The 24,571-nt window shown below is 39.6% G+C and overlaps 1 protein-coding gene across 2 annotated transcripts in view; it reads right to left on the bottom strand.

The window, feature by feature from the left end:
- Positions 1-22,660, bottom strand: part of RECK (reversion inducing cysteine rich protein with kazal motifs) — a 46,078-nt gene extending 23,418 nt beyond the window's left edge. Inside the window, exons 1-7 of one of the 2 annotated variants that reach the window (XM_083875170.1) lie at positions 22,568-22,660; positions 20,405-20,463; positions 16,422-16,496; positions 14,369-14,405; positions 8,002-8,087; positions 6,330-6,377; positions 5,254-5,295 (exon numbers count right to left, since the gene is read on the bottom strand). In XM_083875170.1, the coding sequence (XP_083731296.1) occupies positions 5,254-5,295; positions 6,330-6,377; positions 8,002-8,087; positions 14,369-14,405; positions 16,422-16,496; positions 20,405-20,463; positions 22,568-22,646 (426 nt within the window). In that variant the 5' untranslated portion in view covers positions 22,647-22,660. The remainder of the gene's footprint in view (positions 1-5,253; positions 5,296-6,329; positions 6,378-8,001; positions 8,088-14,368; positions 14,406-16,421; positions 16,497-20,404; positions 20,464-22,567) is intronic. The other variant, XM_083875169.1, reaches the window with a different exon arrangement.
- Positions 22,661-24,571: the final 1,911 nt, after the last annotated feature.

Here is a 24,571-nt window from a genome sequence, read left to right as displayed (position 1 = left end):
TCCAAAGCCACCCTGTATAGAGCACTGGAAGGTGGCACACAAACCAGCCAGGCAGAATGAACACTGTAACTTTATTTATTAATGCACTGGGACAGCAGAGTCTGCTGGAAAGTCTAAAGTCTGTTTGCCATGGTTATACCAAGTACTTGACCATACTGTTAGCACAAACAATACTTAGAATCATACTCTAATGCTGCAATAAACTCACATAAAAACTGTCACATCATTTAGAAGTTGAATGATACAAAAAAGTGACTGCAAAGCAGTTCATAGAGTCACTTGTCCTGCTCAGAGGATACAAAAGAAAGGAGAATGTTCAGAAGATTGTGGTATCTACTAATATTCCTTCTCTAAAGAAGGGCTCAAATTGAGACAAAATTATCTTCTCACAGTAATTTCACACACCAATTTTATACAGGCAGGAACCTAAACTAATAATATGATTTCTGTATTTTGAAACTACAGTTCCACAGACTGCTGAATCACTGTAATAATCCTCACATTTCTGTTAAGAGGAGGTCTGGCTTCTCTTTTTCACTTTGTCCCTGTTCCCAGCTGTATAGTCTTGTGTGTGCCCCACCATTACCTTGTCATGACCTCTTCTTTCTCACTAACCCTGATGAAAACTCATTTTTCTCATTCCCTAGGATTTAAGTCAGTGATATCAACAGGTATAATGCTCTGTTAGAATAGAATAGAACAAGCAAGCATTTTTTAGATATCCTCCTCTAGAAGGACCTGCCAGATGCCAGAGGGAGAGTAAGGCAAGGAGGGACAGGGAATGCGTGTGGAAAAATGGCAGTTGCAGGAAGGCATGGGAAGAACTTCAGCTGCACTGAGTTGTTACAGCAACTCACTGTATTTCACAAAAATGTGTCTGTAGCCACCACAGAACACAGTGCTAGTGAGGGTGCTTTGTTTTTTTGGTAGATCTGGTAACTGTTCAGTTTATGTGTATGTATATACCCCTCACACGTGTGAGGGGTATAGTTACAGAGATGTGATATAATATTTTAAAAAAATTAGTGCCTAATCGCCTGTTTGTAAAAAGAGCTGTTAACAGTATTAGACAGTCTGATTTGAATTACTAACTGCAACTTCTCTTCAGAACACAAGGTTCGTGTCCATGTCTACTAAATTAGCACGAATATTTAAGAAGTCACCAGCTTTTCTGTCCACTCAAGGTTCCTTCTGAATCTTTGAGTGAACTGGCAGTGAAGCAAGACACAGAAAACAAAGCAAAAGGTAAAAGATAGATATAGGTAAGGAAAAACAAAACCAAACCAGCTAACCAATGCAAAAACCAAAAGAGGAGAAAAGTATGTTCTTTTTAAAAGAATGATTAAGTCATCGAGAATTGGGAGAATGATGGCACTAAGGCAATATTGTGTACACACATAGTCTGATACTCCATTTTTAACTTGTGTTGAATACTAAATTAAGTGAACAAAGATAGCAATATCAAAATTTCTAAACCACAAACACAATGATTTGTTTTACTTGTGCACAAGCCCCATCTTTCAGACTTCTCTTTTTTTTAAAGTCAGGTGTTTCCAAGCCTGGTGATCAAAGCCAGAGAGACTACAAGCAGGAGGAGTGGAAAGCAGCAGGTGGCAACACAACCACGTACACCTTAAAGCAAAGACTCTCAAAGATTTCTTTTTGGTGCTATGGAAATTGAAAAGGGCTATTGAGGTTTATGCAGCAGAGAACATTTTTCAGTCTTCCTAACCAGAACCCCCCTGAAGGAAGATTTTAGCCAGTACTGCAGGACCTAACTGGTTTCGCTCTTTTTGGAGCTCATCAGCTGCAGGTAACGGCTCAAAACCTAAAAATGCATGCACCCAACACAAACAGCAGAACATTTTGCTGAAGGAAGAAGTCCTCTGCATTGTGAGGCATGCAGAGGACTTCTGTAAGTCCACATTATAAGCACATTTTTTTCTAAATGGCTGCCTCTTGTGTCTTCAATGAAAAGCAACAGTGAAGTTGTTGTTTTACATCAGAAATTAAGAATATTTTGCAAAAAACCCCACAAAAATTATTTCCCTCACTAAAAATTACCATGGTATCTATATTCTACTAACTTTGTCAGAAAAATAGGTTCAGTACTATTGTCTTGGGCAACCTAACCATGACAAATATTTGAATCTAGATCCTATCCAATTAAGGCCACCTTAATTTATAAGTATTACCTACAGTTAACAAATACGGTAGTAAAATGCTTAACTCTTTGCAGTTAAGCACAGAAAAGAAAACTCTCTTGATTTCTTCTTGACTTCATTTAATCTTTGAATTTATTGAGAGAAGATAAAAGTCAGAGGGTAACATAGTAATGTATAGTGGAATCAGCTGAAGTGTCAAATGATGGTGAACATCTATTAAAAACTTTAAAAACTTGCAGTAATAAACAAGTAAGGTCAAGATTTTCCTCTATTATGTAAACCAGTAAAGAATTGAGAACACTTGCACAGTGAGGTAGTACAAAATTATTGGAATTTAAATTTTGGCAAGATCATTGAGTGTTTTATCAACCTTCTTTGAAGAGCAGAGAATAGAGACAAAAAGCACCAGCAGCTGACAATAACATTATCTACAATGTGTAGTGTATGGTCAGAGTCCATCCTGAATTCATTAAGCAGTACTTTCAGAGGCCACACACAGTCCTGTGCCTTAGGAGTTCATTAAAATGGTTTAGGAACCTTTAGCTAAACAATGTCCTAAACAGTTCCTTGAGTTATTATCTATTGTTTTGGAGTAACCACACAAACAATTAGATAAGAGCTAAAAACTGATTATTGCATTTTTCAGCAGGGGTAATTAATAGCCAGCACTCACTAAAATCTCAGCAAAAAGCAGGATCATATAACCCTAGAAGAAAAACCAAACCAATACCATAGCAGAGTGAATACTTTTCTGAATCCCCGTTAAAGCACTTGAAGCTGCAGGCACTGCATTTTAGGCATCTGTTTAAAAACTGTAAAATACCAAAGTGAGACAAGGCTAAAGAGTGCTCAAATCTGTGATAGCAAAACTACCTTTTAACAGTCCATGGACACCAAAAGTGTTCATTACTGTGCATCAAAATTAGTTATAAGAGCAGAGGTGGTGGTGAAGTGGTGACATTTCCAGTTGCATTTCAACTGCTTGGGAGATGTTAATAGTGCTCAACTGCAGTAAAGCTCTCACAGGGCCGATTAACTAGAAAAGTTTGAATGTCCTGATGTAAAAACTGGTTCTAAATATTCAGAGAGGTGAACTCACAATATGCAGTGCACAGACTCAAGAGCTGCAACCTAATGGAGACTTTAGTGCTACCCTTTCCATGTACAGAAGAAAAAAGAGATTTTAAACATAGTAGTAAAGCCTTTACAGCTTATTTTAAGATTAATGAAGTATTTTAAGTTGCTCCTCCAAGAATGTATTTCCATGTAGTCTTTTAATTAACCCCCACTTTACTCAAAAGTTTTAAAAATCAGAAAATCCTACATACAATCCATACCGTCTCCACTTCTTTTTTCTTCTTCCTTTGACTATTACCTACCTTCTTTTTAGAGGAAGGTGAACAGGATAGCAGAAAGCTGGAAGAAGTAGTGAAAGATAAAGAACTGAGGTGCACAGGACTAGAGGAAAAATGAAGACAACCAAATGAGTATCTGAGAAGCAGAAGAGGGAAAAAAGGACTATTAGAATAAAACCTTCAAAAGAGGGCAAATAAAATACCTTTTGGTAACACTCAAAAATACTGGGCAAGTTGTGTTAAATTTATTCATTTCTGCATGCAGTGCTATTTGAAAATAAAAATTGTTTAACAGGACACGCCATCTTCAAAGCACTGATAAAAAACTAGTATCTTATTCCAACACAACACCTTTCTAAAATGTGTAAAATCTCCAAATTAAAATAAATATTTGCAGTAAAAGTAATGCAGAAACATATGATCAGCAAAAGAAGCATCTTCTATTAATATTGTGAAAAGCTGGCACATCAATGGTGAAGTAATTCTGTTACTGCAGAACCTGAGACTCCACTTAGTGACTTCAAACTCGGTGACACCTCCTGCATGGGGTTTGGCTTTTTTCACTGCTCTGAAGCCTATACCCTACCCCTGAAGATTTACTTCCTTCTTCACCCTCACTGACTTAGTGGGAGGCTGCAGGGTAACTCAGAAAGTTGCTTCCTTAATCTCAAAAGATTACCAAAGTGTACTAGGCACAGTTCAGACTATTCTAAGCAGCTTGTGAAAATTCTCTGGGAAATCCTTATGTGAGTAAGCTAAGTAAGTTAAGAAGGCTGGTAAGCTATGAGAGTGTTTACAAAAAAGGGAATAATATTTTACATCCTTAATTCATCTGGTTTTTACTTTTATGTCATGTACTTAATTATTAAAAACCTCAGCAATAGACTTGAGAATTCTATGATCTATACCACAAACTAATTGTCCACTATGATCTATATTGCAAACTCATTTTCTAATTGGATCCTCATTTTTGGCAAAGTATGAATTCTTAAATGCAAAACCAAACAGAGTATGTATGACATTGTATTTATGTGATTTACATTTAATTTCTGATCTCATGTCACCTCTTTCTGTTTGAAGTAGCCACTCCTTCCCCAGTTGAGTGTTTCCCCAGCCAACTCCACTGAATGCAAAGTTCACTACAGGACACAGACGCTGCTCACAGACTACAGAGGGAGCAGGACTCATACACCAAAGCAGCAAGATTGTTTTTTTTTTTTTAATGAGACATAATGACAGGGTGTGGGAACTGCAGATTCCCTCCAAATGTTTTATTTGGAATCGTCAATCTTAGGCATAATTTCCTTGAATTTTATGCAACCAATGAGCCTCTCAAGAGCATTTTAAGGATTATTTTCCATGTGCACCTGCAAGCCAGGATACATATGAAAAACCATTGTCATACAAAATTCTATCATAACTGAAGATCTAGCACATCAGATGCTTAATTTCTGCCCCTGACACACTATTTGTATCTAGTATACCTAGTCCTCATTAAAAAAAGTTCTTTCCTTCTTCTCTAATCAGAAGACTGATTCCCTCTATTATGATTTTTCTCCCTCTCCTTCTCTTTTAATCTTGCACAGACAGCAAGCATTAAGGTTTTCTGTACAATAACAGCAAGATCACTCCTGATCAAGAGTGAGACACCCAGTTTTTAAAATCCCAGATAAAAACTGAAAAAGTAAATAAGATGACTATGACCATTTTGAAGTCATTCTTTATTCTCTTACCTTTCCTCTCCCGTTCTCCTCCAACCCATACTGGCCAACCTCCTACAGCAATGCAGAAATGCAGAAAAAAAGAAGGAAACAGACCAGCATAATAGAGGAGAAGCTTGCAGATGTTGACAGTATAGCATATTATAGCATGAAAGGAGACAGAACTACTTAAAATGAAAATGCATTTTTAAGAGAACAAGCTACAGCAACTTCAACCCATGCTAACTTCCACAGTAAAGAGTTGAGGAGAATACTCTGTAGATTGTTTAGATAAAAGGACAAAAGGGAAAATAAATTTAAAAAAAAGTAAATCAATGCTTCCTGGAAAAAACAAGAAAGCGTCTCCACTTCTGCCCAAATTAAAAGAATGGAAAATTGATATCCTGAACTGTTGATTATGAGCAGAACTGATGCAGGACTACCTAACTTAGGGCAGAAGGAAATGAGATGAAAGGGGGTGGGAGGAATCTGGCTTTCAATTAGGATGAAGATCAAAAGAAAAGCGGAATAGCATTTCTAGACACTGTGTTAAAAAGAACACAGGTAAAGGCAGATTTCTGAAGATACCCTGATGATTAATTTTGTGAGCAGAATAGTAAAAATAACTGCAAGCATCAATTGTTTCACTGATGTTACAAAAAATTATACATTTGAAATTACTTTTATTCAGATGGGATACTTTAGGCTGTCCTTTCCTAAGTTTTCTTTAGGTCACTCTTAAGCTGACTCTCACTGTCCAAGGTGAAAGGTTTCTGACAGATGGAATGATCACAATGAATGCTGACTTTAATCAAAACTCTTATGAAATAAACTTTTCAGGAATCCAGTTTGAAAGTTGCAAATTTTTAATTTAAATTAAGATATATACAAGTCTAAAAAATCCAAAACTTTTTTACAGATGGTGATTATACTTTTATAAAAACTGTAGATAGATCATTTACATTCATATGAAAATGAGTACATTCAGAAATACAGCTATAAAAAGACTGAACTTTCCCTCTTCTACAGGATATTTTTACAGGACTTAAAAAACTATTGATATAAAAGTTGATTTTTTTTCAGATATATTCAGACACATAAAAACATACCTCGTATTCTTTCCTGCAGACCTTTAAAACATCACTTTTTGCTGAAGCCTGAAAGACAGATAAATTTCTCCATTTGTAGCAGATAATAAAATCATGTCACTAAATAAAGACAGTTCTATTTTTAAATTAACTGCAATAACAATTGATTCATGATCTATTAAAATGTTCCTTTAAGAACCTAAAGAATTCATGTAAAGTTTTAAGAAAAAAAAACAGATGCCATGACTGTTAATATGACTTTTAATGAAAACCCAAATCCTCATATTTCTGCACCAAGTTAGCTGATAGTGGAAGCACATAGAGCAACTTTGGTTTTGTGTAAGGTTTGCCAGACTGCAAAATACAGGAAGCATTTAAGAAATGGAAGAGCTTGAGCATAAAGATCTCTCCCTTTTCCCTGCTAATTTATCACTTGTGTGTCGCTTTCCACCCTCCTCCCTCTTCTATGTTCAATTCTATGGTTCCTATTGTCAAACTGAGTTGCAGAAATTCTCCCCTCAAACTGCAAGATCCCTTTGTTCTATACAAAATCTCGTGCTCATTTTTCATATGACAGATATTCAAAACTATAGTAACTACTAACATGTTACTTCCCCCTCCAGTAATTTAAAACACTTGGGTGAAGTCTGACCTCAGACCTATTATATCACTGCCTTCAAAATGATTCCAAAATCTCCTCAAGTTTCAAGGTATTTGGATTTTGGTATGAATTTAAAAAAATAGGAAATGTTTTAATCAGAGTCAGTTAAAGTACAAAATACAGCTAAGATTCTGAAACAACAGTCTGCAATCAAACAATACAACATCTGATTTAGAGGATAATGAGAAATTATGTAACAAAAACATAAGATTAAATTAATAGAATTTAGTAAGACTACAATAAACAGACATTTCTTTATCAGGTCTGGAAGACACTTAAGCATTAGGACATACTTGAAAACATGGCTAAAAAATGCATTTGAGAATAAACACACATTTCTTTTCTGAAGATCAAAGCTACCCAGCTTGTTTATTCACTCCTCATCTCACTCCCACACTACTCTGTACTCACTGTTCATCTCTTGCCACATAGTTTAAACTCCATGCTTTTGGGTGAAAGTAGAATTTCTTTTTTATTATGATTGCAGTTTGCAGTAGGCTGCTTGGTCAAGATTAAGACTACACAGCTAATATTCACAAATATGAATATTAAGTACATCTGTGCTCCACAAATGAATTACAAGGATGATGATGATAAACACAAATATGCTCCTAGATTCTGAAGATGTTTTTAAAGCCACAAACACATATTTAGGGGGGAAAAAAAATCACAAAATGCTTCACAGATTTTAAATACAGAGGTCATTGTTAAATTTACGAATTATGCTTAAAACTGTTACTTGACAAAACACTGGCTCTATTAACACCAAAATAACCCAACCCTTCTTCCATCTGATAAAGAAAAACCTCTTTGAAGAGGCGTAAAAATCTGTTTGGGGCTGTAACCACAGTGTTGTACCACTAAACAGGACGATACAAAATAAAGAGCTTAGGATCAGCCACATCACTCAACATTATTTTAAAGTCACAACTTTTATGTAGAGACTGACAAAGAAAGTCAAAATTAAGTTCAGCATAACCAAAGAGAGCTGCAGAATCAGTCTGGATTCAGGGAGCAGGGTGAAAGCCTTACCTGCTTACACGCTTGCCGGCACTCCACAGCAATAGCCAGCTCACAGCAGCCCAAACCAACCCACCCGTCAGACTTCTTCAAAACTCCTTGGGAAACAAGATGACAGACTTATTAGAGTAGAAAGAGAAACTATGCCACCATTTCCCCTTCCCTCTACTTTTCCAATTTGATAATCCTGTTCTCAATCAAGAAGCCTGTGTACAGATTACATTTTTATTGGAATTCCAAACTAATAAACTTGAAGCAAAAAACACAAGTCTGTGTTTTCATAAATGCCAAAACTAGCAATCAATGAAGTACCTTCCATACATTGAGGTTAAAGATGTTTTATGCAAACTGTTTTATATGTTCAATGGAAACATGAGATTTTAATAATCTATCGAATCTGAAATATAAAACAACAAAAAAATCAGGAAAAAAATCTCATTAAAACTGAGAACATCATCTCTTACAGATACATCCTGTTGTTTGTTTCAACAGCACATTTCTCTACCAACTTGCCAATGCAAGAAATGTTCCAAGTTCTTTCTCCAAACTTCCTGTGGTGTTTTTGGTCTGGATGCAGTTAAAGTTCTTCAACTGAGCTGGCATGGGGTTTTCCCAGAAGTCCAAGTTTTGGACTTCTAATTAAAACTGTTGATGCCACAGGGATGTTACTGCAAACACAGGCAGCATCCAGGGCTTTTTCCACAGGGACTCACAAGTAGGCCAGCAGTGCCCAAGAGGTTGGGAGGGGACACTGCCAGGACAGCTGACCCCAGTGACATTTCATACCACATGGCACCACACTCAGCCATAAAAGCTGGGGGGTGAGGATGGCGGGGCTGCCCCTGCTTGGTGACTGGTTGGGCATTGGTTGGTGCTGAGCAATTATTTTCTTTTACATCACTTGGGTTTTTTTTTTTTTTGTGTGGGTTTTTTTTTTTTGTGTGTTTGTTTGTTTGTTTGGGTTTTCTCCTCCTTTCTTTCTTGTTTTTCCTTCCATTTTTAAATTATAAACTGTCTTTATCCCAAGCCATGGGTTTTCTCACTGTTGCTCTCTGACTCTCCCTTCCCTCCCACTGATGGGAGAATGAGCAAACACTGTGTGGTAATTAGCAGCCTACTGGGGTTAATCCACAACACTTCCTCAGTCATTTATCTCCCCAGCAACATGGTTTCATAGCCAGAACTACCTCCAACAGTAGTTTCCCATCTCCCTGTCTCTCTTAATCCATTTATTTCACTGTTTGCATTATCCTCATTTCTTATCATAAAATTACATCGAAATATGGTAAGAAGCAAATTGCTGCCAGAAGTTGTTTCATCCTCTGAATTTAATAATAAATACAGATTTTCTAATGTTTTCTAATCACCAGAAATAAAATAAAAATGCATTCCTGTATCTATTTCTCACGTAACTTTAAAGACAGAAATAAAGGGAAAGTTTGATCCATGCAGCTGCCCAGCAGCTCTGACAAACTTATTACATTCTTTTGCTTACAACAGGAGGCAGAATTATTTAACTCAAATGAACCACTCATTTTTGTTATGACTATTAAAAAAATTAAGTAATACTTTATTACATACATAAATTATATTCTTTATGTAGAAATAAAAAAGCAGAAAGCAGAAGAATCAACAACTTAATTTTAAAAAAATGCTCTTAAGCCTAGTGGAAATGCCTATTTAGGAGAGCCACACAGGATGTCCAGCTTTAAAAAAGGAAAGTGAAAGAGCTAGGTGTGAGATCTTAAATTTAAATTCTAAAAAAACACTTGGGAAAAAGTAATAAAAAATAATTGCAATCAATGGAAAACAATGGCCAACTGGTATTTATCATGAAGAAAGTTGGCTTTAAAACACTTGGTCAGCTTTACAAACACAGGTGGCACTGAAAGTCTTGCCAGCCTCTGTCTTTCATGACACTCATTCCAATGGGTAAATTAAGAAAATGCACTAATGGCAAATTTATGAAGGAGGAGCAAAATCTTCACAAAGCAAAATTAACACATTCCCTATGGAAATTAAAATATACATAACAGTTACTAAAATGCAAATTAAAAGTTTAATGCTTGACGCAAGTAAGGTAGCAGCAGGTGGTAACAAGTAATTGCTCAGCAGGTGGAAGGAGTAGAGGCCAAAGGTGCACTACAGCTTCTGGTTGTAGCCTGTATTCTGTCATTTTGACCATCTGAATGGTTCAGATCCTCTGCAGGTACTGCAGGCCAGTGATCCACAGGTCCTTCTGGAGACTCTCAAAATCCTTTAGACATCTCTTCAGAGTACTGCCTCAGCTTTCCAATTCACACTAGTTCAAAGCAGCTGTGAAGGTCATTAACAACTGCAAGTACAGCTCTCCTTTCACTTCCACAATTGCCGTGCAGAATTAGTTTTTCAGAGGTTGAACATCTTTTCCAGTGTCAAAGAGATCACTGTTGTGCACACATGAGTAGCCTGCAATCAGTGTTCAAGAATCTGGAATTCAGGTTTCATATGTAGAGTTAATTGCCAAACCAGCCACTCACTATGCTCTGTTTCAGGCATAAAATAACACATCTGTCATTTCTGCATAAATGCCTTTGTGGGGATTCCTTTCAATCAGAACAGTAATGTTTGGTAGAACATTTATTGTTAGGATTGATAAAGTAAGGCATAAGCAATCTAAAAAACATCAAAGAAAAATCATGTGCAATATGAAAAAAAGATTTCCAAAAATCTCTGTTGCAATAACCAGCTGTATCCAGGAGAAACACATGGTAAATACAGCTGGACAGCTTCAGGGACAGTGTCATCACTGAGAAGCCACCACTGAGTAATCAGGCATCCATATTTTGTGCAATACAGGGCCTGTGGTTTCAGGCATACTGGAACTAAACTAAAGGGTGATAAAAGAATGAAGCAAGCTACAAATACATGCCAAATTAAGAAGGCTGATAATTTTCAGCTGTTGTTAATATGCTCTTGGCAAGTGGCCCTCTCTCCAGGTTATATCCAACAAGCAGACAAGCTTCTGAATAAATTGATGTCACACTCTCAAGAAACATTGAACTTCAATCTTAATACAGTAACTTGTAAATTAATTTTGTCATAAAGGTAATTGTGTGCCTTTCCAGATGAAAATACACCTTCAGTGCACAATTAATTGACTGGAGTCCACAGTTATGATAATTCATCAAATTCATCTGTACAGTAGAGATTCCTGAGCCATAACAAACAATCATGTTGCCTAACACAAACTCTCAGCCTGCCTCATGTATGCTCCAGCTCCTTAATCACCTTACAGTGGCTCTTTGCTGAACTTGCTCCAGAGTGTTCATAGTTTTTGTCCAAAATGCTCAGAACTGGATACAGTACCTCTTATGTGGACTCATCAATTCTGAGAAGGGGGGAAGGATCAGCTCCCTTGATCTGCTGGCAACACTTTCACTGATGCAGTCTGGATGCTGCTGGTCTTCTTTGTTACAAAGGCACATTGCTATCATGTTAAACTTGCTGGTCACCAGGATTCCCAGGTACATTTCTACCAAGCTGCTTTCCAGCTGCCCAGCCTCCTGTGCACTGTGGAGCATGGTACCTTTGCCAGGTCCAGGACTTTGCATTTCCTTTTCTGGAATTTCACGAGGTTCCTGTCTGCCTATTCCTTTGGTTAATCAACATCCCTGTGAACAGTACCAAAACCATCTGGTCCAGCAACCTCTCCTTTCACTTTTGCATCACTGGCAAACACACTGAGGGTGAACTCTGTCCCATCATTAACAAAGATGCTTAACAGGACTTGACCCAGCATCAACCCTTGGGATACTAGCCTACAGCTGCACTCTGTGATGCTGATCAAACCTTCTGGCACAGCAATTTGGCCAGTTTTCACTTCACCTCCACTGCTCACTTATCCACCTCACACTTCATCAGTTTGCCTATAAGCAAATCATAAAAAGTAGTGACAAAATCCTTACTTGAAGCTGAGACAGACAACATGCACTGCTTTCTCCTCATCAAAAAAGGCAGCCAGCTCATCACAGAGGGTTATCAGGTTGGTTAAGCACAGATTCCCCTTCATATATCCATGCTGACTATAAACTATCACCTTCCATGTAATCCAGTGAACACTCTCACATAAAGGGCAACTCCTGCTCCTCATCTTCCTGTACCTGTCCCTCACAGCACACCTGCTGTGGGAGCCTTCCTGCAGTGTCCCTGTGACTCCAATAGGACGGAAGCTAGGTAACTGCACACAGGTTTCTAATCAATGAGACACAAAGTCTGTTTACAAGCACTGGAATCAACAGTTTACCTTGGAGGCCTGATGGGGGGAGAAAAAGGAGGTGGGGGGGGGTGGGGAGTCTGAGCAGATGCTGTAAAACTGTTACAGCCTCCTCTTTCCTCACTCCCACTTTTTCAACTATAGCATTCTAATTTCAAAGCATTTTAATTTTGTAATTTCAAAGTCTTTTAGAAATTACACGATACAATGGACTAGTTAAGCCTGATTTCCTCTATTTTTGACCTCTCCTTCTAGCATTACAGCCCTATCTTGTGATTTATGCTTTCACTTTCTGGTGAAAGCATAAATGCTGGTTTTGCATTAATCTATGCTGGTTTTGCATTAATTGACTTTTGGTGAGGAGCAAAAGAGTCAGCCACAGAAGTAATTCTCCGTGGGGAGCCACTAGCAGCTCTCCCTGTGCCTGGCACAACTGGCTGGCTCTGAGAATTGGCACACTGCTGAGCCAATTAGAGGCATTAATGCCTCTATGATAACACTTTTAAGAAGGAAGAAACCATGGGAAGGTCTCTTTCTCCCCTTGGAGGGGTGGCCAGCGGCATGGCCACCAAGATCCTGCTGCCGGGGCAGCATTCCGGCAGCACAAGCACCTGTGCAGCCTGGACCGTGTGAACAACAGTGAGAGGAATGGCAAGCAAAGCTATGCAAAGCCCAAATGAAATCAACTTTTCAATGCTGCAGAACTCTATAAAATCTTTTCAATTAATAGAACTTGGGAACAAACGAACCTACAAACACCAATTCTCTCCTGAGTCATAAAAAACGAAAAAGTGAGGACACATGAGGAGAACAATATGGTGACACTAGGGTTGGTGCAAAGGAGGGAGGGGGAGGAGGAGGTGCTCCAAGCTGAGATTCTTCCACAGCCTGTGATGAGGACTATAATACAACAAACTGTTTCCCTGTAATTCATGAAGTGTATGGGGGAATGCAGCATTCACCCACAGCCCATGAGAAAAAGGCACTTGTGCTGGAGTGTGCGGTGCTGAAAGCTGTGATTTGGTGAGAGGCTTGAACAGAGAGAACCCTTGCTTCCAAAGACAGAGGAAGAGGACTCTTGCTTTTATACTAGAACATCTCATCCTTAAAATTGCACCCCATAAACTAAAAGCAAGCCATGGGAGAGACTTCATGTTGCAAGGAAAGACTGCAAGCCATGGGAAGGACTTCACATTGCAGGCAGGTGTCAGGCAGACTGTTAGCCGTTAAAATTAAAACCACGTTGGAAAAGTCCATGGAGAACTGTTTCCCACAGGACACACCCCATGGCATAGCAAGAGACTCCTCTCCCTAAGTAAACTGAAAAGAGATTTTAGAAGTGACAAACTGACGAAAAATCTTCCCATGTTTTGTCTCCCTGTGCTGTCGGTGGCATGGAAAAAAGGCTGGGGTAGGGGGGAAAGGTGCTCTAAAGGTTTATTTTAGTTCTCATTATCCTCTTTTAATTCTGTTAATATTTTTTTTTCTTTATACTTTTTAAAGTTTTGTGCCTGCTATGCCCTTTAAGTGTTTCCTCCTAATCCTTATCTCAACCCATGGGTTCCTTTCCCCCCCTCTGCTTAACTATAGCAGAGGAAAATGAATAAATGATTTCCTGTGGGTGCGCTGGCATTTGGCCAGATTCAACCTGTCACTTTTTAAATCCACCTGTACCAAGAAGCTTGGTTCATGATCTGAGCCCCTGCACTTTGTTGTTTGCCTAATTCTTACTATCTCCCCGTGTTACTCAGTTTTTGTTCAAATCATGCTGCATCTAGAATAAAGTCATAATTATCAACCATTTTGTAGATCAGGCTAAGATGTAACAAAACCAAAAAAACCAAAAAATCTTGAGAAGAAAGAAATGTGATCTTCCCCAGATTTGTCATAGAAGAACATGTTTAATTATACAAACACATTAAATATTTTTTTACCTAAGAAAACAAAACTATTAATAAAATCACATTATATACTAGAGGAAACTACACACCACACAGTTTATATTAGATGCATAATGGAAGTTAAATTATCATGAAATCTATTGGTGCAGATGGCAGATACAATATCAAAACACAAAGAGGGTGAAATAGCAACATGATTCAATAGCCAACTGGTATTTCTTACCTGGTAAAGAAGAATTTATACAACCCCACACTTCTCTCTGAAAAGTAAAAATACAATTATGCAAAAGCAAGTCTACAGAATGACAGAGTTTCTAGCAGACTGAAACCAGCAATTTCAGCATTTTTTCACTGGGTTTTAAATATCTGATTGGAAGAATTCTTATGTTTAAACATCTTTTAAAGAAGTGCTATGATAGAATCTGAGTACCATTTCCTTCAATAAGAGGGCTGCTGTGCACAGACCACGGAATCAATAGCAGCATTTTTGCAGATGCAGAACATAATGTAGTTATCTGGAATACACAAGTTAGTCAACTCTCTCCATCACTGTTCACAGAACTAAAGTGCAACTTAGACAAAGAACAAGATTTGTCTAGGACTAAGACTGGTGGAGAAGCTTATTGCCCTAGCATTTCTTCCCACCAGCTTAAAAATACCCTAAACACACAGAAACACAGAAAACAAATTAAAAAGAGTTTCATTCACACTGACACAGCAACCCATACTGTCACACAATGACACATCTATCTATTATCACAGGAATTGATGACTTTCCAAAGTTGCAGTGGATCTGTATTTAATGATCTAACACCATCCTCCTCTGCATCTGTGGAAGTTTTCTACTTAGACAAGAGCCAAAGCAAGATCAAAAGAAGATGGTAAAGAGTGTTACTTCTATGAGTTCCATCCCTTTTATTCAGCTGACTTCCCTTATTTCAGGAGGAGGTTAATGGTTGGACTCAATGATCCTTAGGGTCTTTTCCAACCTAAATGCATCTAAGTGATTCTAAGAAAAAAAAAAATCACAATCTTGTGTTGAGAGTTACTTTTTAAATTAATACCAGGCATTACCCTTTCTATCATATTACTTGAAGGAATACACACAACACAATGTCTGTAATCAAGTGCTCAAGAATATTGACCATCTGATTAAATTTAAACCTATCTGCTCATCTGTGAAATGGCACCAGAACACTTGTCCAACATGACAAGAGATATCTGAGAATAGCAAATATGGTATTGAGTTGAATGGCTAGCTATTTTATATATCTAGATATTACCAGTTCAGTGATACTAATGTAAGATCCACACCAGACAGCTGACTTCTCATTTATAGAGAGTTATAAAAATCATTGTGTCATTTTCCCCCTTTCAGATAATCTCCAGTCCTGTCTTATCAGAAGCACTTCCCTACTATACAGATAAGATTCTACTTGTCTTATCAAGGAATGAAAGATAAAAAAAACCAGTACCAAACCAAATGCTATTAATCACTTCAATAGGTTTTCATGACAGATTTTATTCATACCAGGAGGGGTCTATAACTTTCTGAGACCTTACAGCTATTGACTCTCAGAAACAAAAAGCTGAAGGAACTTTGACACACAGAAGGAAAGGATCTATAAGCAAACACAGTCTTGTTCCTTATTCAATGTTATTTGCAGATTTACTACTCCTACTCATTGCCCACTTGAGCTGAGCATATGTTTTAGGCTTGCTGCAAACAGTATTGATACTGTTCAGAGGTAACAGAAATTACCAGAAGAAAGCAGGTTTTTCTGAGTGCAAAAGGGTGCCAAGAGATAACTCTAAAATTTGCAATGTGAATGACCATACTTATCTATTCCCTGATTAGATTGTCCTTAGAAGAGGGAGATTTCACTCCTTTTTAAGCGAAACTAAGGAACTTTAGTAACAGTATAGAACTTTCAGGAAACTATAATTTTATTTATCCAATAAAAGCATTACTTCAGTTTCTCAGATAAGGCCATAATCAATTTAGTGCAGTTATCAGGGCCTTCCTGTCTTAGCCCAAGACTCATGCCTTTGTGCCATACACATTGGAACATATGATCTAATTTAAGTCACTGTCATTAACGTCCAAGTGACAATCAACCAGCACAGGTTTTTACAACATAGATAAGATTTTTATTGCATTTTATAGCTTATACATGCCACCTTATTGGAGGTAACATAATTTATGATGGCTTTAAAAAAAAAATCCTATGTTGAGGTTTGAATCTCATTTGAAGAGCTTTTCTAGCAAGTCTTACCATTGATTCTGGACAATACTCAGGTGCTCGCTGCAGTAAGTGCTTCAAACGGGAGTCACTCTTAGAAGACAAAATCTGTTAGAAACAAAACACATCTTAAAACATAGAAAATGTACTGGAACATCAAATACTTTTCCCAATTGATTTCACTGTTTTTAGTTTCTCTAATATCTACTCTTTGACAACTTTGCCTAATGGTTAGTATGTACAGAATTCAAATTTAAGATTTCTTTTTATGTATTTGTAGTTTTCTTTTTATGTATTTGTAGTTTTTCAAACATGTTTCACTTTTTATAGAGAAGTAATTTTTTTCTATTTAGAATAGAATGAGAATTTCAAACATTTCAATCAGAAAGTTTCCACTGAATGTGGAAGGGCAATTAACTAGAGTTAACTAGAGGATTTCTGCTGCACGCATCAAAATACTATACAACTCTATTTACTTAATTAGCATTCTGCTACATATTACATGACCTTAAGCAATTAAACTTCAAAAAAACCCTGAAACAATTTCTGTGGAACAAGGTAGAACAAAACCAAGACTAGTTAAAGAGACAGTCAAAACTAGCAGGGAATGCATAGTATCCACAGGCAAACTGAACACCCAGGAGCTCGCTAGACTGGATGGAATACAACTGAGGATGTTGAGGATGTTGTTCCTTTAGCAGTTAAATAAAGTTTTATTTCTAATTAAAACAAGGAACTGGTCAACAGGAGGAATGGAAACAAACCTATTAATGTGTGATACGCAACTGGAAATGATATAACTGAAACAGATGAATTTCAGAAGGAAAAGTACATTACTGTTCTATTCTAAATTTGTTCTACTCTCTATTCTAACATGATAAACTTACTGAAAGAAAATCAAGAGAACAACAGCACACGTTTCAGAAATGAGAGCAAAAAAAGAACTGCAATAGTATTTTGATTCTTCTGAGGTCATAGAATAAAATAATTCAGGTAGGAAGGGATCTCAGAAGATCATTTATTTCAACCTTGTGCTCAAAGAACGGTCAACTGTGAGACCAGACCATGGTGTCCATCTGCTTATTCTTTCCATCTGTCCCTCTAGATGACAGTCCTGCCATTAAGATTATCAACATTTCCTTTCAGCTTCATATAGCCTGAAAACTCAATGACAGTTGCCTCATCCAGATTGTTAACAAAGATCTTAAACAGGACAGGTCCCATGGCAGACCCCTTTGGTGTTCCACTTCTTATTAGTCTGCAGGGAAAGTAGGACCCACCAACCTCTATCTCTGAGCCTGATTTTACAACTGGTTTTTTACTCATCTACTTGTCCATTCCTCAAACCCATATGATCCTAAAATGGATACAAATACATTGAGGGAATTAATGTTTAAAAACTTGCTACAGACAACACAAATGACATCCATGCCTTTCCCCTCATCCAGAAATCCACCTTTTTTAGCAAACCAGGTTGGCCAGAAATGATTTACTGACACTAAATCACTCACTGCCTTCAGCAACAGCTTTACGTTTTTCCTTCTTCAGCCTTTAACTGTCATAAACGTCTTGTTGCCCTCGACATCCTCTACAAGTCTCAATTCCAGCTGAACTTTGTCTTTCCCTATATAACCTTACTTGCCTTGGCAAAAGATCTAAATTCCTCTCGTAAAACATTTCCCTGCTTTTACACTCTCCATACCATATCTTTTCTGCACCAAAGCTTGTTCATGACTTTTCCGTTTATCCGAGTAAGATTCTTGGAACACTAAGATGTTTTCCTGGGAGCAGAGACGGACTGTCCTTATGCCTGGAGAAGGATATGGATAGAGTCCTCTGGAATGGTATACAGATGAATGCTACCAGGAAACTTATCAGTATGAAATTTCTCAGAAATAAATTTAGGAAAAAAGTCAATTAAAGAAAGAGGGCCTTGTTTATTCCTTGCTACAGTATCTGACATGCTTAATCAAATAATCATGAAAAGGAGATGATACTAAAGCTAAAAGTGAGTAATACTTAGCAAGAATGCAAAATAATTAGGTGTTTGAATCATGTTAGTTGACATATAAATCTGCAATCCACTCTCACTTTTTCAAAGGTCTCACAGTAGCTGATTTACTGATTAGTAGAATTCCTTACCCTTTATTAAGGCTTTTTCCTTAACTGGCAGGATCCAGGGCAACATGACCAGTGTCCTGTGTCTTTCACCCTGGTCTGAGGGTGAAAGTCTGAGAGTCAAAAAACCCTTGTGATTCCTGCAACATCCTAGACCTGAATCCCTGAAAACCAAATGACCTTAGCCAGAAAGTCTCATCTGAAAACGAGTGCCTCCCTGCCCTGCAGAAGGGAGAGTTTCTGCAGGTGGTATTGTTTACAATCTGCTGGTTACGCCAAGATGGCTCCCCAACAAACCTCCTTCCTCCTCATCTGCTTCAAGGCCCCAGATCTAATCTGCAAGTGCATATCCAAAGACAGGCCAAGGAACTTCCTTCTGTTGGCTGCACAAAATAGTTAAGTTACAGAAGATGAAAATCAGTAAAATAAGAGCAGACAGCTCCTTCAGCCTGTTGGACTACATCAAAGGATCCCACAGAAAATGATGCCACCAGCCTGATGTGAGGGAGCTAAGCCAGCTCCTTACAGAATACTTTGAAGGGTACTAGTCCTGCTTCAGACTTGTTCTCTCACCACTAAGATTCTGGATATGCAGATTATCCGAGCGGAGGGGGATCATCCAGATGAGGCCAGATCTTACAAAACCTACAGGAAACTATGTAATAATTAGAACCAGTATAGCAGAATTGGGACAGAATTTGACAGTAAAAAGCTGGAGGCCTTTCATGAAGAGCCAACAGGAATTCACATGATTAGCTGGAAACTCCAGTGAAACACAAGAAAGAAATGGACAGATGATTCCAAATACCATATCAGTGCAGCTACTAAATTCACCATTTTTTAAAAATATATACATGAATGGATATCTTTCTCTTATATCCAAGTTTGAAAATAATTTTTAAGACTGAATATCACAGGTTTTTTTATAATGCCATGTATAATTTTGCATACCTGTATTCAAAGAGATAAACTTATGCTGGAAGGGCTGCAAGAATTATTATAGGAATGGAGAGAATACCTTGTACAAAGAGACTGTAAGACTTTTCCTTGTTTAGCCTAACAATATAAAAGCTGAAAGAAGATTTGGTTGTATTCTCTAGATATATTAGAGAAGGAAAAGTGCAATTTAAAGTGAAAGTTTTGTTAGTACCATCAGAGATAAATATAAACTTAATCATAACCATGTTTATTGCTCGAACAACCCCAAAGTGAGCAATGAAAACAAGAAAAGAGGACGAGTATGATCTAAGAACACAACTTACATATAAAAAGTTGTGTCTACATCTATGTAAGTTTTACTGATGTAAAATTCTTATGTATATAAATAAATGTAACTACACACACGCGCAAAGCTGTACGAATTACTACCCACAAGTACAAATCTAAGCACAAGTTATGGAAAAATACTTTCCAAGGTTGAATTCAGAACAAACAGCCTTATGAATAGAGTAAGTGAGCAGATTTTTGCTTAATTCACAAACCCATTTATCATAATGAGATGCTTTGCAGAAAAACAAGAACTGGAAGGAAGAAAGAATAATACCAGCATCTTGTTCTTCAGCTTGAACTCCTCAGAACTTAGAAATACGTAAAATCCATAAATTCTGTAAAATACTTTCACCCCTCTCATTTCTCAATGTGCTCATCACTTCTTGACCAAATTGTGGCCTCAAGTTGGTGCTTCTATTTCTCCTTAACTTCAGCAGAACCCATTTTCCACTACAAAACCAAAGAGGACTATAGTTTTAAAACTTCTAAGTTCTCATTTCAATACCATTACACTTCACAATCCACATAGAGTCTCCAAAAGATCATTAACTTACAAACCTAATGCGGCTACATCACTGTCGAAAGGCACAATTTCAACTCTGATGGAGTTAAATTTAAAACAAGCTTACCTGTTCACAGACATCACGGCACATTAAATTGTCCTTTGCATGGTAACAACAAGACAAGCCTATGGAAAAAAGGGAGAGGGAAAAGGATATTTAAAAGTTTGAAACACTTAACCATCACTTCTGAACACAAGTGCACACTTGATGCTCTATCAGGACAATTTTCTGGCCCACAGATGACCATGGGAAACTTTCCTTCCCAAAAGGAACAAGAGAAAGTTTTGTTCTGAAAGTGATGAAGATCTTTACAAGAAGTCTCACAGGTGCCCCCAAACACTCACTGCCACCAAAATGAGACCTCACTTCCTTTCTCCCTCCAGTCACATTTCTGCTACTTAACTTGCACTAGCTTGGCACATGGCAAATTCCTTCATGAGACAATGCAATTTATTAACTCAGGGGAAACTTAAGAAAGAATAAATATAAAAAAAGTAAACAAAAAAAAGCACCAAAAAAATCTCTGTAAATGTTTCCTTGTAAATTGAATCATCTCGCAGAATCTGAAAAGTGCAAGAAACAGTAAGGAACAAGTGGTGAAGGAAATCAGAGCAGGGGCCTCTATTCACAGAGCGGCTCATTGAAGTCTGTGTTCTAAAAACCTTAGAACAAAACCATAAATTGTTTCACTACTGATGGATGATTAAGACTGGATTTGCCTGACTGAAAGGAAGTCATAGAGCAAACACAGATATGAACACATCAAGAGTTTAAAAAAATAACTGGAGCACTAAGAAGTCTTGAAACACTGAAGCTTAAAGCAGCGCATTTTTAGCATAATACTCTGCTGTGCTTTGTACACCCTACCATTCAAATATTTAGTTTATTAATGGTTAAGCTTGGCAAATATAAAAAGAATTGAACAGTGCCTTAACATTTTCATCCTCACTTCCCTCTGTTTGGATCAGTGTTTTAGAAAACAGACACAGGTGTCCTTCAAAGCTTTTACTTCCACACACATCTTCACACAGAGGATCATTTAATGATTACAGATTTCTGCTGAGCTGCATCTGAACTATGTATCACACTGGTACGACAACAAAAAAAGTCTTTTTCACAACATCTTACTGAGCAGATTTTGACTGAACTATCAAGAAGGAACTTGGGCATGAGTTCCTTGCAATATTAGTAGGTTCATCAATAGAAAGCTAAACAGAGTATGTCATATTTCCTTGCACTGGCTTTTACTGCCTCCCTCCTAAAGCCTCACTAGAAACCAAAACTATAGAACAATGAAACATCCATAGCTGCCTGACTGCAGTCTTCTGCTTTAAAGTATTACATGTTCTGTATTCTCCATTCCTGTGACAACAATGTCATCTGTGTATTAAAAGATGTTTTACAGTATCTGTCTCGTGCTGCCTTCTTTTTCCACCACTCTTTTTTGGTTCTGCCAGGAAGTTACAGACACATAGATTTGTAGAATGGTTTAGCTGGGCAGAGACCTTAAAGATGCTCCACTCCAAGCCCCTGCCATGGGCAGGGACACCTTGCACCAGACCAGATTCCTCAGAGCCCCATCCAGCCTGGTCTGAACACATCCAGGGACGGAGCATCCATCCTCCGGGAAACCCGGACACGGCTGGCATTCTGGGCTGCGAGAACACACTGCCAAGACATCTGCGGGGAGCTGTTTTACCACTGTCCTGCTCTTTATTACGTGTCTTGCCCTCACTTATTAAAAAACCCAACACCTTGTTCGATACCGCTCTTCTACCGAGAGCAAGGAGCAGCAGCCTGTAACACAGAGCCTGTTCTGACACTGCACACGGCAACCCAAGCGTCAGCTTTTGCCCGTTTGGACCATTTCAAGCCACAGTCCTGGGAATTCACCCCAGGCAGGGTGACAGCCGAGGGCACACATCCCGGCCCCGAGACACGGATCCGCTGCCGGGCGGGACGCCGGGGATCCATCCGGCCGCTGTGGGAGCGCCTGTCCCCGGCTCCAGTCCCGGCCGGAGGGAACCCGGCGGCCGCTCTCCCTCCCCGAGCAGGGGCAGGTGCGGGCGGCGTCACCGCTCTCTCTGCCCCGGCTGCCGCATCCCGCCCCGAGCGCGCCCGGACAGGAGACTCGCCGCATCCCCTCGGGCGAGGCCGCCCCTGCGCCATGTTGTGGAGAGGGACCCGCGGGGCCGCCTCCCCCTCCCCTCCCCCGCGGTCGCTACTCACCGGCCGCCGCGGGGCACAACAGCGGAGCCGCCGCCAGGCACAGCAGGGCCCAGGGCCACCGAGCGGCCGCCGCCGCCATGGCCGGGTCTCGAACCCGCGCCGACCCCGCCCCGCGACCCCCGCCCGCCGCACTGACGGACGGACGGACGGACGGGCGGGACCGCCGCCGGCTGCGCCCCCTCCCGTCGACCCCGCGCCGCCGCCCGCCGCGCCCATTGGCTGAGCCGCCCCGCCAGGCCACGCCCCATTGGCTGAGCCGCCCCGCCAGGCCACGCCCCATTGGCTGAGCCGCCCCGCCAGGCCACGCCCCCCCGGCCGCCGCGGACATTCCAGCGGGAGCCGAGAGCGGAGGGGGCGCTGGGCCCGGCCTCTCCTCCTCCTCCTCCTCCTCCTCCTCCTCCTCGTCCCGGGCCCGGCAGCGGGCTGCCCGCGGGCCCCCTCCGCAGCTTTTCTTCCCCCCGGCCCGTGGAGCGGCAGGGCCATGCCCAGAGGGAGGACTCGATGTGAATAGAGGACTAAGGAGAGGAGAAGAGGGCACAGGCTCGCTTGAATTAGTTTATTTCTATTTATGTATAGTATTTGAATTATTAACATACTTGCAGACATCTCTTTTGGAGCGTCGGTTGCAGCCTTGCAGTACTTTAATGGGCTTATGAGGAGAAGGGACAGTGACTTCTTGTCCAGGCAAACAGTGACTGGACAAAGGGGAATAGTTTTAACCGAAAGAGGAGATGTTTAGGTTAGATATTCGGAAGAAACTCTTTATTCAGAGGGTGATGCATTACAGGCACGGGTTGCCCGGAGGAGCTGTGGGTGCCCTGTCCCTGACAGTGCCCAAGGCCCGGCTGGATGGAGCCCTGCTGACAGGTGCCCCCGCCTGTGCCAGGAGCTTGGAACAAGACGGGCTTTAAGGTCCTTTCCAACCCAAACCATTTGTGATTTCTGTGACTGTAAGGTAACTTTATAGCAATGTTTTCTCCTTGAAGTTACTTTGTGTATGGTGTATCCAGTGACACTGCAGGAGAAGTGGCCCCAAGCCTGGGCTACCAAGGGGAGTGACCCCTGGGCTGGGGGGACAGAGGTGAGGGGGCTCTCATGGCTTGGTGCTGATCCATCACCGGTGTCAGATCCAGTCCACAGGGTGTGCAATTGAAGAGTCACAGTAGGGCCACCACTGGAGTTTATTTTCCATGTAGAGATCAACCTGCCCTCCCCCCACCTTTTTTTTTTAATGTAAGAATTAAAGGGAATTGAAGTGTAAGCCATCCAATGAAGCTAAAATGAACGTAAGTTACTGATCATTTAATTCTGCTCATGTGGCCGCTTTGCCTTGGTCATTCCAAGGTGAATGGATCAGCTTCTGACAACTCCAGGCTTTTTGGATGAGCACCTTAGCATCCCACTATCAGATTTTCCAGCAATAGTAAAACAGGAAAATTTTCAAAAAACCATGGAATTCAGTGTCCCACAAGCTGCTTTTCTGTTTTCCAATCTAGTATCTCGGTGACCTCCTTCTCCAAAGATAAGCTACCAAGCTATTGATGACTCCATGGTCTTATATAGCCTGGAGAATCTGTAGAAACTCTTTAAGTCCAATATCAAGTTATAAATGGTCAAAAAACTAATAAAAAACCAAAACAAGGCAATAGAGGAGAACATTCCAATAATTTGAAGACGTTTTCTCTCTCTCTCTCTACAGCAGTATAGAGCGAATAAAGTGTATTATTTCTTTGTCGACCAAAGCCATAAAAAATAACAGTACATTTAGTAGTATTTTAATTTGAAGGCTTTTATTACTATAATTGTGAATTCTAGAAAGTGAAAAGTCTCAACTGTAACCTGGTTACACAAAAATCTTTTCAAACTGGGACAGAAATCATGCTGGTATGTAAGTGAGGTTATATGCCAGTTAAATACCTGGGCTTCCCCCCACAAACCAAGATTGACTTCTGCTAATTTTCCATCTTGAGACTTAAAATTCATGGCGAGCCCACAAGGCGGCAG

The sequence above is a fragment of the Zosterops lateralis genome (genome assembly GCF_965231275.1).
Source record: "Zosterops lateralis genome assembly, chromosome: 1".
Taxonomy (NCBI): domain Eukaryota; kingdom Metazoa; phylum Chordata; class Aves; order Passeriformes; family Zosteropidae; genus Zosterops; species Zosterops lateralis.
The sequence above is the reverse complement of the archived record's forward strand: the minus strand, read 5'-3'. Positions and strand labels throughout refer to the sequence as shown.